Here is a 15,641-nt window from a genome sequence, read left to right as displayed (position 1 = left end):
TAAAAATTAATATAAAATCTTAAAAACACTGTTTTAGTCTCGAAACGCTTTTATAACACTTTTAATCTTAGATTTAAAGTTAAATTTAATTATAATAACTTTTAATACTAATAATAAAAGAGTAATAGTTTAAGGTTTTAATATAACGCTATTTATTTCCCTTTTAATTATTATAACATCTTATATACGCGTAAATTTCTAGTTAAGGTTAAGTATTACTTTTTTCCTCTTTTTATTTCTTTTTTTCTTTAGATTATTTTTTAAAACTAACTTCTCGTGCTTTAATTAATTAATCTAGTCGTTTAAAGCATTTAAACTCTTTTAAAGCTTTTAAAATAAAACCCGGCGCGTCGCGTTATTAAAAATAGTATTATTATTATTAAGTATATCCGTTAACTCTTTAATTTAGCGGCTAGTCGTAGGTATTAGTAACGCTATAGAGAATTATTTATCGAAAACATCGAGGGGAGGCTCAAATGGTTCTACTTTTACCTAGTTTTCCATCATCTAGTTCCGGCTGTTAAGGGGCTTATTAATATCGCGAGGGAATATATTAATTACGGCTTAGCCGCTAATTATTATATACGGTTAAAAAGTAAACTTTTTAACTAGCTCGTAATATTAAAAAAAGTTTTTCTTACTTATATTTATATTATTAAGCCCTATATAATATAAGGTTATTTTTTAATATATTAAAAGAATTAAAATCTAAAGGTTATAATAAGTATAACGAGTATACCGGAAAGAAAAGAAGTTATATCTTATACTTTAAATATATTATAATAAAATCCTCGTTTACGTGGCTAACGTAACTATTTAAAATAATAAGCCGCTATTAGTCCTCGTTTTTAAGCTTTATATAAGGGATAAAAACCTTATTTAACTATATTAAAGCTAGCTCCTTATCAGTCTAACTTTTAAAGGATATCGTAAAAACTTAATCTTTTATAATATTCGTTAACGAGTCCTCCTTTTTTAAAAATTATTACTATTAGACTTATTAACCTTTAAATATAATAAAAAGAGGTAAAGCTCGGCTTAAAGTATTATTATATTCGATCGTAGAAACTTATTTTTAATTAAAAGAGTTTATAATTAATTTTTTTTTATTTTAATAAGTTTAATAATTATTATATTTATTTTATAGCCGAGCTAGTTACCGATCTCGTCGATATTAAACCGAAACTCCGAAGGGATTAATTTTAAAATAAAATTATTAAACCGCTCGAAAAACTCGATAATTTCTTCTATAGAAATTACGTTAAGCTTTAAAAAATCTATCCTTTTAAAAAACGTAATACCGATAAATAAATAATAAGTAATAAATCTTTTAACTTAATACTTATTAAATATTATATTAATTTTATTAGTTTAAAAAATCCGTTAAGCGAATATTTAAAAAATAATATACGCCGGTAAGTAGCTTAAATTATATTACGCAAGGCATTAAGTCACGATCTAAAACTCTTCCGCTATTATTAAGGCTTAAAAGGACTTATTTCGTTATTTTATAATTATTAGAATAGCAAGAACTGAGGTTTTCTATATTACTTTAAAAGGGGTGCTACGTACTTATGCGTACGAACCCCTTTCGTATTTTATTAAAAGGGGTATACGATACCCTTTATAGCTCGTATTAAAAATAAATATAAATAATAAAATAAGAACGATTAAACCTCGATTAAAACCGGAATTATTATATATACGAGAGCTTATTTAATATTAATTAATAATTACCTGTAGCGATTATAGATTAATAAGAGTAAAAAAACGATTTTACGCTTTTACCGACGTAAGGGCGACCGTATTAAAGAGCCCTGAGAATTTCCGCCCGTTAGAGATTCGGAAGAAAAGCCGAATTGAATTAACCGTACGAGGAGGAACCCCTTTTTCCGAGTATATATTATAAAGAGGAGACTAGGTTCCGAATTATATGCGAAACTAGCTAAGCTATATATAATTATATACTTAAATAACCTTATCGTATAATTTATAAAACGATAACCCTTATTAAAATAAAATTAATTACGGTCGGCGAATCGAGATCGAGCCCGAATATACCGAATTTAGATAAACCGATAACTTTAGATTTTAAATTATTTATATACGAAAAAGTTTTTTAAAATACCGGGATTTTTTTAATAGTTTAAAAAAAGAACGTTAACCTCGTTTTTTAAAAATTTAAACCTTTAAATATACTTTTTAAAAAAATAATACTTAAATTATTTATAATATATTTTATATAATACTTTTTAAAATATTATATATTAAAAATAAAGGGGACCTTTTTTAAAAAGTCGTTTATTATAAAGTTTAACGAATAAACTAAATATTAATTCGGTTAAATTAATTATATATTTTAAAAAGAGCTTTTTAATTACTTTAAAAAATACGGAGTCGATATATTAATAAACGGATCTTTTAAAATTAAGCTTATAAGTTTAGTATTACCGGCTAATCCTATATATTAATAGGACCGACCAGCAGAACCGACTTCGGAAACCCGAAAAGAGGATGTTCTATACTCTTCCCGAGAACAGACAATCGAAGAACCGCCGCCTAAGCGAGAGATACCCGGTCTCCGTACGGAGCAATCGTCCGCGACACCACAGGGTACTCTAAGACCGACGTTCAATCCCGGAGTCTTAAATACTCTAGGCCCGACGTCTAACCCTGGATTCTTAAGCACCCAAGCGTCGCAAGACATTATCCTTTTTCCTTCTCCGACTCCGATACCGCCGGACCAGACGGCACGATTATCTAGTCCAGCGTATATCACGGAATACGATATCTTTTTAAACCGAGTTATTTATAACGGTAAAATCGATTAAAATAAGGTCGTTACTTTCTCGAAAGTATAAAAGAAGGAAAAGAACTATACCGGCAAGCCGTACAACATCTTTTATAATAGAGTACGGATATTTATCGGAATATGCCGACGGCTAGATATATTAAAAAACTAATACTATACAGTTTTTTTAAATATTTTTTCTAGCCGTGCGGAGGTATTTTATTTTAATTATATCAAACTCGAAAAGAAATAAAACGAGATATATTATTTAATAAATTCGTATTTTAATATAATAATAAATTATATATAATATTTTATAAATTAAATAATAACCTCTTTTATATAAATAAAAAATAAGAACGCCGAGAAATAATTTATTAAAATTTTAAAAATCTTACTAAATAAGTTCTAGTTCGTATAACGAGCCTTCGAAAAAGGATTCGAAAAAGAGATCGCTTTTTATACCTCCGTTATAAAAATTTATTAAAAAGTTTTAAAACTTTTATTAACTTTTATTTATTAAAAGCTAATATATAAAGCGTTATTCTCGAATTTTTATATATTATTAAATATAATAACGGATTAAAAGATCTTAAAATAATATTTAACGAAGGAATTATATTAATACCCGGTTAAAAATATATATTTAATTAATAAACGGTTTATAAATAATTATATATAAAAAACCGATTAATTTATAATAATAAATTATTATATAATAATTAATTATTAAAATAAAAAGGTAATTAATAACTCGTTAACACTTTTTAATTAAAGTTATTATATAAGAACCGGTAGTTTAAATAAAGAACCTGCCGAATTTATTATAAATAAAGCTATTAATTAATAAATTACTTAATTAAAAAGCGAACCCGTATAATAATCTAATATTTCTAAGCGTGTAATAATGTGGGATAAGATTTCCTTACCTAAAAAGAATACGGGGATTTCGTCCGAAACTAGGAAGGTAAAAAGGAGGAGTTAAAAAATAACGAAAAGGAGTATAATTATTTCGATCTAAAAAACGTATAATAAAGCATTATTTACTTAATGGACGCCGCGTTTTATTATTAACTTATTAACGAGGATATTTATTTAACGAATATTTAATTAAATTAAGAATAACGAACGAAAAAAACTAATAATTAATATTATATCGCTCCGAGAATTATATAAAAAAAAGGAGATTTTAGGAATCTATTAAGTCGACGGCTAAAATAACCCTATAAACGCCTAATCCAAAATCCCTAAATAAAGCCCTCGAGTAAATAATTTTAACGAATAGCCTCACCGTATATATAAAAGCGTATATCGAGCGGCTGGACTTATACGGCGAGTAAAAAAAAGATACGATTTTTAATAAAGTATAACGTAATTTAATATATAAAAGCGCGTATTTATTACTATTATTATTTTTAAATAATTCTTTTTAATTTATAACGGGAAAGAAAACACGTTAATATATAAAAAAAAATTTAATACCGTTATTATTATTAAATAATTAAAATAATTAATTAAAAAGATTTACTATTTAATAAAAATAATATTAAGAAAATATAATATTATTTATACAGCTTAAACAGGTATTAAATACCGAATTAACGTAACCTATTCGTATAAAACCTTTACGGCGGAAAGACTCGTCTTAATAAAGGGAGTTAACTAAATTTATTATTAAAATAAAAAGTTACTAGTATTAAAATAACAAGAATTAAGGTTTTTTATATTACTTTAAAAAAAAGTATTACGTACCTACGCGTATAAACCCCTTTTTTATTTTATTAAAAGGGGCATATAATACCCCTCGTAGCTCGTATTAAAAATAAATATAAATAATAGAATAAGAATAATTAAACCCCGATTAAAACCGGAACCACCGTACGTACGAGAGCCTATTTAATAATAATCTTACGAGCGTGAATCTAAGCCTTTAGAATTATTCTAGGGATATTATACTTCTCGGCGGCTTATTTTATTAATAAGCTATTTATAATATTTTAAATCGCGCGTTATAATATTAACTCGTTAAGTTTATAACTTATTAAAAAAAAGATAATATTATTTAATTAACTATAAATTAAAATTTAACTAGTTTATATACTAATTTATATATAGTATTATTAAAGGCTATTTAAATTTAAGGGTCGCTATTATATAAAGTGATCGTAGCACCGTTAGCTGGCTTAGTAATTATTTAAGTATATTTAATAAAATAATCTTGTCTAACCTGCTATTATTCAGGTTTTAAGCACTGTCGTAACCACCTACCCATCACATCTTTAGCACATTTATAATATAACTATTAGCTCTACTACTATTTATTTAAGTATACTACTTAAGTGATTATACGCATAAGAAGGGTTAAAAAATGAGTTTATAGGTCTGGATTAATACAGTTCTGCTCTTGAGCTATATATAGACGCTCACCGGCGTCCTAATAATATGTCTAACCCCGTACTACAATATCTGAGTATGAACACACGCAACCCTCGTGCGTGCGGGCCAGTGTTCTTGACAATGCCAGGGCATTCTGACACGTCAGGAAGTGTGTGTATCCATGGATAGGAGGGCAACCAATCACTGAGATCTCGCCGAGTTGCGATAGCCCCGAGGGAATCCAGTGGTGACAGGAAGGTACTTGAGGTCAGCTTATAATAGCCTAGCTTACGCCCACACGAGGTCCCAGTCGTTTTCACCAGGAACATCCGCCTTCTGCACCACCCTCTGGATAAGCAAGTGCTCTGGGCCCTTGTCTTCAATATCATCGAAGAAGGTGCGGTACATCTCGTCTGTGGCACGGAATCCCCACGTAACGGGACCGGAGGGAGGAACTTCGGAAGACGAGCCAGCGTCAGAGCCAGCGTCGGACGAGCCAGCATCAGAAGAGTCATCATCAGAAGAGTCATCATCAGAAGAGTCATCATCAGAAGAGTCAGCAGAGGAACTCATGGGCTCGAAAGCGTTCGGCAAATTTCTAGCCTACGCGGGGGACTCGAAGGCGCCGTTCTCGATTGCGAATAATGAAAATTCCCGGCACGTTGGCGAAAACTTGGTCTTCGTACAGCCACCAGCGGGCCGGGTCTATCCACTGGCCCCGAGGGTTACACGGGAACACCGTTTGGCGTATGCCGGCAGTAACGTCCTTTGGCAGCGGCGCGGAGGCGTTGCGGAGCACCGGGGGTGGGCGCGCCAGCAGCTTCTCGACGCCGAAGGGGATGCTGTGGTACTTGAAGTCGTCCAAGACCGCCGAGAAGGCCCGGAGTCCGTAAGATTCCCGGCACCACTGCGCAAACAGTAGGAACCTGTCGGTCGATAGGTTCAGGTATACGCAGCCTCGGTGACGAGCCGCGTCCGCCTGGATGTCGATGAGCATATCGTCGCGGGTTCCCGCCACTCCAGTCTCTGTCCGCCAGCACCTTCAGGTCCAGCAGCATATCGGGCGGCAGGGGACCCTCGGGGTTGTCTCGGCCAACGGTTGTGTGGAGAATGACGATTCGGCGGGCTGCCTCAGCCTCGACAAAGCGATTCTAGACCATCATTTTCAACTCGTCGGGCAAACGCGGGAACGGGTGGAAAGTGGCGGGGCCCTCTTGCTGTGACATGCTGGCGTCAAGGGTCGTCATGATGATTTTCGGGGATGCTTTGACGCATTAGTCGAAGAAAGAGCCGTGATCGGACGAGAACAACTTATTAAGTGGTGAGCACGAAAAATTTCTTCTGAAAGGATGTCAATGCGGATACCAGGTTTGATATTGTGAGCAAAGTTGACGAAGTTGAGTCTGCTTGTGCTGTTGGTGATTTTCAGTTCGGCGATCGCAAGAAAAAGAGAGGGAAAAAGAAAGGGCAGGTTAAGTAAAGAAACAGGTAGGTATTTATACAGTTTCGAGAATGACACTACTGATTGTATTTAATAAGCATCTGTACTGAAGTTAAGGTTGTTCTCTCCTCTAGTAATTACTACCCAAAATGTCACTCACTCACCACATCTTCAACACATCTTCCTCACACCTGCCGTACCCTGTCTGGTCCTGAATCTCACCCCCTCACGCTCTTGCTCAGTGGGACACTCGCGTACTCATACCTAGTGCTGTTTCGTTTCCGGAGCTGATTAAGGTAGGCAGTAATTATTCACGACGCGTTTAATTATGCCTAGAGCACCACTTCTAGCTCTTCTCGCTCTTGGATATTAACAGCCCGAGCCCTGACACTGAAGGCAATGACAAGCAAGATGGACGGAACAATGAGCAAAATTGATCGCCAGTGGTTATGCTTAGCTCTGATACACGTAAGAGGATCTGGGTTGCGAGAGATGATAAACGGGAACGGGTACATTGGATTGAAAGTAGACAGGTAACTGCGTATGTCTCAGAAAGCTTCGAAATAGACCTGGCGTATACCGAACATCTCCCTACGCAACCAGTGAAAAACATATCATCCCTGTATATCCTGGGCATCAATGTCGTCCCAATCAAGATACCTCTTCACGTCTTCCTCATCACCCGGCCCACGGACCATCTTCGCCTTCTTGATATTAAGGTGCCCGGGCCCCTTGTCCTCGAGGTCGTCGAAGAAGCAGCGGGCCCTCTCCTCGGTGACCAAGTAGCCCCAGAGACGATCCCTCGGGCGAGAAGGCCCTCGGCAGGGTGTTCTGGATCGCGGTAGAAGACTCATCATCAGCATCCACCGCTGCAGGCGGATTGATTTGGCCTCCGCTTCCGCTTCCGTTTCCTCCTTCCTCTTCTCCTTCCCCGGCGGATACGTGGTCGTCGATGACCACATGGCGGATCTGCTGCAGGACCTCGTCCAGTAGCTTGATCGAAGCGTTCCGGAGCACTGGCGGGCGGCGTTCCAGGAGCGCGTCCAAGTCGGCGCGGCCCATGCGGCCACTGTGATCCCGCGCGTCGTCGATGGCGTCCGACAGTGCCCTGAACCCGTAGTGCTGCCAGACCCCAGAGGACCAGCACCATTGCTCAAAGATCAGGAAGCGGTCGCTCTCCAGGTCGAGGTAGACGCAGCCGCGAGGCTGAGGCTCGAGTTGCGGCTCATCTTCCTCCGTCAACATCGCCCCCTCGCCCTCCACGTCCATCAGGGTCTTGGCCCGGTAGCAGACCAGGAACTCGAGGTTCGCGGCCCAAGACCTGCCACTGTTGGGAAGGACACACGGCACGGGGGACGGCCGCTCGAACACCTCAACGCGCGTCCGGTAGTGCCGCAGCGCCGCCTCGCGGGCCTGGAAGCAGACGGTGAGGAGGGGGCTCACGAGCCGCTTCAGCGGCATGATGCGCAGGTCCGCGCGCCGCCGCTCGCCGTCCTCGTAGATCCGCTGCTCGTTGTGCGTGACGACGATCCGGCTGGCGGCCTCGTCACGGGCGAACTCCTGCCAGACCATGGCCTGGAGCTCGGGGGAGAGGCGGGTGAATTGCGGGAACGTTGATGGGGCCATTGTTTCGTGTGTGGTATCTCTGTGTAGGTATGATATGGTAGTCCTGTGAAAAGGAGTTCGGTGGTGTTGATTAGAGTGGAAAAGTGGTGATGGTATTATTGTGGTAGAAATACACGGTCTCAATAATTCTCGAGAGTAGTTCATAAGAAGGAGGGTGTTTAGTTTGAAATTGAAATATGCTACCACTCTCTCTGGTAATATATAAATCAGGATGAAAAGATATCCCCGCTGCCTGCTAAGGATATGGGTCAAAGGTAGCATAGGATAGAAGATCACCCACGTCCAAGACGAAGCTTTCTCCTTTTAACTTTAGCCCGTCCACGTAGAATCAAAAGACTAACAGAAGGAAAAAAGTTGCTACCACCAGATAGCAATGAGTTTAGGAGCAATCAGACATGTCACTTGCTTTTGACAAGCGACCCTGATTGCCAGCTTCGGTGGTTCGCTGCATGCATTATTATACGCATGCTGAGATTTACACAGGGGAACATAGCAGGCTCATCAGCACCACCTAGGCAATCTTTCCTTACAAGACCAAGAGAAGGAGTCATCAACAAGCAGTTTATGATACCAACATACCGGAGAACCACTGATCATGGGCTTTGTCAGGAAGCCGCTACGACGTCCGGAAACTTGCCACATGTCGGCCCAACACACGAAATTTGGAGTCCCGGGTCTTGAAATAAGACAGTAGCTACCTCCTATGTTTGATTCTAGGATTCTATCTATCAAGTTACGGCGGTGCAGAACCGTTTGTGATGTGATTACAGGTATCTGGCTGGTGTCCTAGGCCCCTCCGGACCAAGCCCCTATTCCGAAGAAGACAGAGCTGTGGGCCCTATCTTCTTACCAGTTTTCCATCGTCGCAATCGAAATCCAGTTCTCATGAGGCTGGGAGAAAGACCAACTTGATTTAGGATGCGCGAGATCAAATAGGGGAATCGCACGCCAGCGAGCTCTGTTTCGCCTTGCCATACAGCCCGCCGGTCCTGTTGATTGCTTTCATGAGAGAGGATTGTGTCGTTACATATCTAGCGAGGCAATCAATCCTCCCTAGCGCTGGATAGCAGTGGCGGCCAAATCCTTATCATGCAGTGGCTTCGTTGTCGGTTGCCCACCCACCAAAGTGACATGGCACATGATAACAACTTGGCTTATTGAGTCTCACCAGACCTATATAACTAATCGTAATACATAAAACCGTATCCGCAACCAAATCTTCCGAGAATGCATCAGTGGTTTAGTGGTAAAATCCATCGTTGCCATCGATGGGCCCGTGTTCGATTCACGGCTGATGCAAGGTTTTCTTTTTTTGCTGTTCCTCACATTTTTGGGCCCGAGTGGCATATCAAGCAATTGGATTGAAGACATGCTTCCGCCCTGAGAAGGTTCTGAAGCTCGTGTATCCCCACGTCAATAGAGATCGAGATGGCGGCGGTGGCGAGCGAGGTGCTCGGCGGTGTGTGTCGCTCATCGTGTAGGCTTGAGCCGTGACCGACCTCAATTGACGGAGAGAGTCGGGGTCGCCATTCGCGCAAGTCCCATCGATGGACTGAACAACAACTACCCAAATACATATCCAAAAAGCCAATGGGCGATAGAAGAAAAGAAAACCCATGTCGGGCGGGAACCGCACCAAAAGTGTGCGTGACGGCGGTGGCATGTATGCCCAGCCCAGGCTATCTCGGGCGAAAGCAACGATGGGAGGCGACGATGGGGAGCGATCGTACCGTCGCGGCGCTGTGCGACCAAGCAGTCGGGGGCCAGGACCCAATGCACCATGTTTGGGACTCCGATGCGCCATGTCGGCCCGACATCCAAGATCACGGAGCTTGGACGCCACCACGAAACTCTGGTCAAACTGGCCAACAATACGATGAGGCGAATGTTGATGTGTTGTGGCATGTGCCGCATACCAATAGCTTTTGGTTTTGGCCTCTGGCCATTGGCGTCGCGAGGTTGGACACACGGATGGGCCCAAAGAAGCTGTTCAACCCAGAGTCACAACCATAAAGCCATCCCCCTTGGGCGTCCCTTCCCGGGTCAAATCAATCGATGCTTTAGTTATGGACTCAGCCAGGTAGTCAAGGTGATAGAAAGTTGCGAGAGAGAATTAGTCGGTGTCAGTGTAGACTGGGCAGTAATTAGCAAACATCGTTTCCGCAAAGGCGAAAGAAGTGATAACCGCGCGGTCGCGGCACACATAACAACACCCCATGACAGTTTGAGCCGGGACGACTGGCATAAGACTGCTTGTGGCTGGCATGCGTAAACAAACCTAGGTTACGCTGCGAAACCACGATGCGTACGATGTAAAACATGGCACACCCGCTACGAGAGGAAAAATCAAATGGCGGCAAAAGCAATCAAACATGTCGTCCATTTAGGAAACAACCTTCCAAACTCGCATGCTCAGCTAGCGTTCAGACAGGCATAGCTATACCAATAGCACGCTAATGAGACAAGGGATCCAGGGTGGCATGCACGCACTAACGAATAGTGATGAGCTGAACCAAAAGCCTGAGAGACCTGATAGGACATACGGCAGGTGTTGATCATTGCTGTTATTAGTCTAGCTAATTAGGCATCCGGGTATCAAAAAAGCATAACAACATGAAGAATAAAAAGTCGTACAATCATAAGAATTGAAAAGCAAGCAGTTCTTAGGTTCCTTCCTCCACTTCTCCATATTCCTTTAGCGAGAAAGCTGCTGCGCCGTTGTCACGTTACAAGCGGCTTCGGTTTCACAGTATGCGCAGCAGTCGCTTGTTAATGCTGCTAGCTGCCGACGACTCCTGGCGCGCATTGAGCGTAAGGGGCGCGACGCTCTGGGGATTGTGGAACATGTCTTTGGGATCCCACTGCGACTTGATCCGGCCGAGCGCGTCGAGGTTGGGCCCCCAGTACGACTGCTGCGCGCCGGCGCCGAGCTGCGGGTCGACGTAGCCCGGGTAGGTGGTGAGGGTCTGCGGCACCGTACCCTGGATGGTGTCGATGAGGCCGTTCATGAAGTCCTTGGTCGTCTGCGTCAGCGTCGGGATGCCGATGCCGTAGCCCTGGCAGAACATGACCTTGTCGCGGTGCGAGTACGCCGTCGCGTTCATCGGCACGTCGCCGATAGCGCCGCCGCTCGCGTCAAAGATGAGGAACCAGATGAGCGTGCCGCGGTCCTGGTCGTCGAGGTACTTCATCATTTTGGAGATGCCGTCTTTCGACATCAGTTCGTCGCTCTTGAAGGCCAGGCTGCGCGCCGTGAAGGCGCTGCGGATGTCCGACAGGTACAGGGCCGCGTCCTGCGCCTGCTGCGTCAGCACCGCGAGCCAGTCGTCGATCACGACCGAGATCTTGCCCTTGGGGATCTTGTCCGGGATGCCCGTCGCCTTGAACTCGTCCTCGGTGCCGTAGAAGGTGGCCGTGATGATGAGGCCGAGCTCGTGCATGACGATCTCGGTGCCGAACCGGCGGTCGAGGTCCGGGTCGCCGATCAGCGTCTGCCACTGCTCGAAGACGTCGGCCATGTCTGCATGTTTTCCGAAAGTCAACGAGAAGCTGTACTGGACGACACTGCCGGGTTCGGGATGAGTCTTCATGACGAATTCAGTGATGACGCCATAGCTTGCGCCAGCACCCTTCAGAGCCTATTCATCATGAGTTAGTTCTGCTCGCTCGCCATGGATGGATGCACATACGAAGAACAAGTCGGAGTTTTCCTTTTCGCTGGCCCGCTGGATCTTGCCGTCGGCCGTCACCACCTCAACCTCCATTACGTGGTCAAGACAAGATCCCCACATGCGCGACGAGGGACCTAGGCCACCCTGGAAAGAACAATAGTCAGCATATTGCGCATAAAATTGGAGTTCAGCTAACTCACGATGGTTGCATGCCCACCAATGCCTACGCCCGGGCACGTGCCATGGGCCATGGCCCTCTTGCCGTTCTTGTGGAGCCTGTCGGTGACATCTCCGAGCTTCGTGCCGGCGCCGATGGTGGCCTGCCAGGTATTTGTGTCCATGGAGAAGTGCTGCATGTTCTTCAGGTCGATGACAAGCTCGCCATCTTTGCCTCCGACGCCGAAGTTGCTGGAGGGAGGGCATCATATGTTAGCTCATCGGGAATCAAAGTCTGGGTATAGGGAACCGCATCGTGGGTGTGTGGCGTGCAACGTACGCATAGGAGTGCCCGCCCGACTTGGCTTGCACCTGGACGTTGTTCGAGGCTGCGCATTTGACGAAGCCGGCCACATCTTCGGCCGTGTCTGGCCGGGTCACGGCGGCGGGGTTCACGGGGATGTCGAGGTTGTAGCGGTTGACCCAGGCGACCTGGTAGAGTGGGGTGTCGGGATACGCGACGCAGCCGGTGCGGCCGTTGCAGACGGCGTTGAGGCAGCCGGCCAACGGCGAACTTGGTCCTTGACCCATGATGGGTGTATGTTTCCGATCAAGTTCTCCTGAAGTTGTCTTCGCTAAACCAATATCAAAAAATTATAGGTCTCTTGTTTGGATCTCCAAAGACGAATTCAACCTTGGAACGAGTGGATAAGGGTGGGAGAAGGTCTTGGACGTGAACGCGGGAGGGAAAGAATCGCCGCCTCGTTCAATATGAAAACGGTCTACTTAAGGTAAGTAGTGTCACTTGTTGGCACGGAGTGTCACAGGAAGGAAGGAGGCGCTGAGGGAGCGCTTTCATTTAAACAGACTTCGGGTCCCGGGGCACCTGCACCACCATATACAAGTACGGTAAAGCTGGCTCAGATCTACCAATCACCCGTCATGGTTGATGAGTCGGTGGGAGGTATTCCCCTGCATTGATTTTTTTTTTTTGCCCATTATTTACAGTATGACGGGTAAATTGCCGATCGACGTTGGACAGGGCCCAGAATCTGTAGGTTTGAGCAGGGCGGTGCAGAGCCTAGAGGTGACATTACCCCGGTGTTTATTGCGATCGGTGGTCAGTGGCATCCTGGAACAATGAACAATGGGCGACATGGTCCGATGCTGTCGGGTCGCCGCTTGCATTGCTGGACCAATCTGGTCGGGCCCGTTCGAGAATATTGGCTAAGGTCGACGTCGCCACCGGTCTAATTGGCTTGGTCATTCATGCCCCCCATCCTTGGTTGCAGCCAGTCAAGGTGAGGGAGAGGCAACGCATTGAATAGTTCACCTTGGGTGTGTTGCAGCTGCGATCGTTCCATCGGGGCAATCGGGAGCCCTCTTCAAGATAATGGTGGTGGTGGATGGCGAGACTCCATCTGGGCGCGTGCGAGAGCAAAGTCTGGCAAGCCTGCATTGCTTGTTAATCAGCACCAAACGCATGTTTGTCGTCTAATGCGTGTTAGGGGGTTCCACGATGGTGCTTCGCGCTTGGCAGGTCGTCATTCCATAAGATGGACATTGACGACGTAATCGGGAGAACCGGGCAGCCAGAAAGCTGGGGTCGAGAAGTCTTAATGGCCTGTAGTAAGGCGTGGCCAGCAAGCCAGGAACCAGTCACGTTGCAAGGTGCGAGAGCCGTTGCACTGTTCTGCAACGTCCTAACGGTCGTGGCGGAAGCTGCGCCAATCATTGTTTGCCGGAGTCTTGTTCTGCTATTTTGCCCCCTGTAACTTAGCCTTTTTTCGAGATCCAGTTTCCAGCCTACCGTACAAGACCTTTCTGTCATTCTCGGGCCATCTAAGACATTCCCACCACTCTATCTCACTTTTATCTTCCCGGTCAGGATTTAATTACCACTTCTCTGCTTCCGGCTTAGACTTTGATTACCTGATGAGAGGGCGTTCATGTTTGTCTTGATCAATGTCTGACAATTACGGATAGAACCCTATCAGATGGTGCGCATAATCCCAGAACCTGGTTTTGGTGAGAGGCTGTGGGTTTGCAAGGCACTAACCACGCACAGGCGCCGGGTGCCTCCGAACCCCTAAAAAGTCCACAACAGCTCCCCAAAACCAAGAGTTATCTTTCTGTCACATACCTGTTCAATTTTTACAAGTTTCCATAGCCCATGACAGCCAGCCAGCTGCTGCAGAACCAGATAAGCAAGGCACTGTCGAGTCCGAAAGAAGCTGAGATCGATAGATGATTGCCGAACTTTACATGAGCTAGAATGCGTAGGCCCGAGACGTGGCAGTCCTGCCGGCCAACAGTGCTGAGAGGCCTCAGCTCCCGCGGTCCCTCTATGATTTCATCGAGTTCGCCTGAATTCGCCGTGTTGCTTTTTCTATCCTTGAGAAACGCCCAGAACATCCAACTCTACGCCATCACTGAGTTGGCGACATAGACCACACATATATAGAGGCTTGTGTCGTTGTGTGGCGCAAGGTCGGTGAAGCGTTACGAGAGCGGTGAGTGCCAAGCAGTAAACTCGGTGGGTTTGAACGGGCCTATGTTCCGAAGCTACTCCGGTGATATGCTTCGAAAACAGTTCAAAATGACCCAAGGATAGAAAGCCATAGTTCCAGTGTTAGGAACGAGGTTTTTTTTTGGTCCAAAAGAGTCATTCTATTGTTGCTCTGCTGAGTATCATGATCGGTCGGTGTTGAAACCGGTTTATTCTTGCTCAAGCGGTGCCAGCCATTGGATAGGCATGCAAGTGCGACCCCCTTTGACAGCGGCCGACTCGCAATAAGACTACAGTCACATTCATACCAGGCATCTTGAACTCTAGCCTAATTACCGACACAGCGGCTCAGGGCATGGGGCATGAGGCATGAGGCTCTTCAATAGAGCCGATCCTAAGCGCATCGTTCTCTGCCATGTCATGACTTACGTAAATGCCGGTTTGCGCAGACCCAAGTCTTGTGCACATGACTGTTTGTTGGCTGCTCATTTGTCTCATGCTGGTCTTGCTGAGGATTAGTATGTGATCTGCCAAGATCTGCAAAAAACCACCATCTGGATGACCCGGAAACTTGGGATTCGGTGGGATGGGATGCACCACCCTGAAAGCCTGTGCTAAAGGGGTTTCAAGCCAACGCAAGGGAAGGGGAAGGAAGGTATGTATGTAGTGTGGGCTGTGGAACGTGGAATGTTCAACCTAGGATGCTCCCCGGGAAACCAGAGAATACAATGTGTGCCATGTTCCAGTTACTTAGGTGAAGGAAGAATCGCCATCCCGTTGGTTTGGAAACATAGGTGCGTGTAGTTATGTGCGTAGACCAGAGAGCGTTTCCGAGCATCCAGGCATTAATGAAGTGCATTGGAGATTGTGGGGGCAGCGGGAAGAGCGGTCGTCTCCAAAAGCATGCTAACTGTATCATTCGCATACCGAGGAAGCTGCGTTCCTAGCAGTATTTCCGGAATATCATTCAGAGAAGCCCTCATTGACCTTTACCTCATATTCCCGTAATAATGTTTCAACTTGAACGGGTCAACAATCGAACAGGTTGCGCCAGAAACATGAGAGGAAAAG

At 44.3% G+C, this 15,641-nt stretch overlaps 3 protein-coding genes across 3 annotated transcripts; 1 reads left to right on the top strand and 2 right to left on the bottom strand.

The window, feature by feature from the left end:
- Positions 1-5,233: 5,233 nt before the first annotated feature.
- Positions 5,234-6,089, top strand: PG994_009905 (uncharacterized protein; the record flags this gene model as incomplete). Its single annotated transcript, XM_066861314.1, has 2 exons — positions 5,234-5,282; positions 5,455-6,089. 2 exons carry the CDS (start codon positions 5,234-5,236, stop codon positions 6,087-6,089), a joined length of 684 nt encoding a protein of 227 aa, XP_066710424.1.
- A 1,233-nt stretch (positions 6,090-7,322) lies between these two features.
- Positions 7,323-8,234, bottom strand: PG994_009904 (uncharacterized protein; the record flags this gene model as incomplete). Its single annotated transcript, XM_066861313.1, has 1 exon — positions 7,323-8,234. The coding sequence occupies one exon, from the start codon at positions 8,232-8,234 to the stop codon at positions 7,323-7,325; it is 912 nt and encodes a 303-aa protein (XP_066710423.1).
- Positions 8,235-10,978: 2,744 nt separating this feature from the next.
- On the bottom strand, positions 10,979-12,652 carry PG994_009903 (uncharacterized protein; the record flags this gene model as incomplete). Its single annotated transcript, XM_066861312.1, has 4 exons — positions 10,979-11,872; positions 11,924-12,049; positions 12,106-12,313; positions 12,402-12,652. The coding sequence occupies 4 exons, from the start codon at positions 12,650-12,652 to the stop codon at positions 10,979-10,981; spliced, it is 1,479 nt and encodes a 492-aa protein (XP_066710422.1).
- Positions 12,653-15,641: the final 2,989 nt, after the last annotated feature.

This window comes from Apiospora phragmitis (assembly GCF_038363925.1).
Source record: "Apiospora phragmitis strain CBS 135458 chromosome Unknown utg000010l:1.0-9815664.0:1.0-9183399.0, whole genome shotgun sequence".
Taxonomy (NCBI): domain Eukaryota; kingdom Fungi; phylum Ascomycota; class Sordariomycetes; order Amphisphaeriales; family Apiosporaceae; genus Apiospora; species Apiospora phragmitis.
Note: the sequence above shows the minus strand (reverse complement) of the source record. Positions and strands in the feature narration are given on the sequence as shown.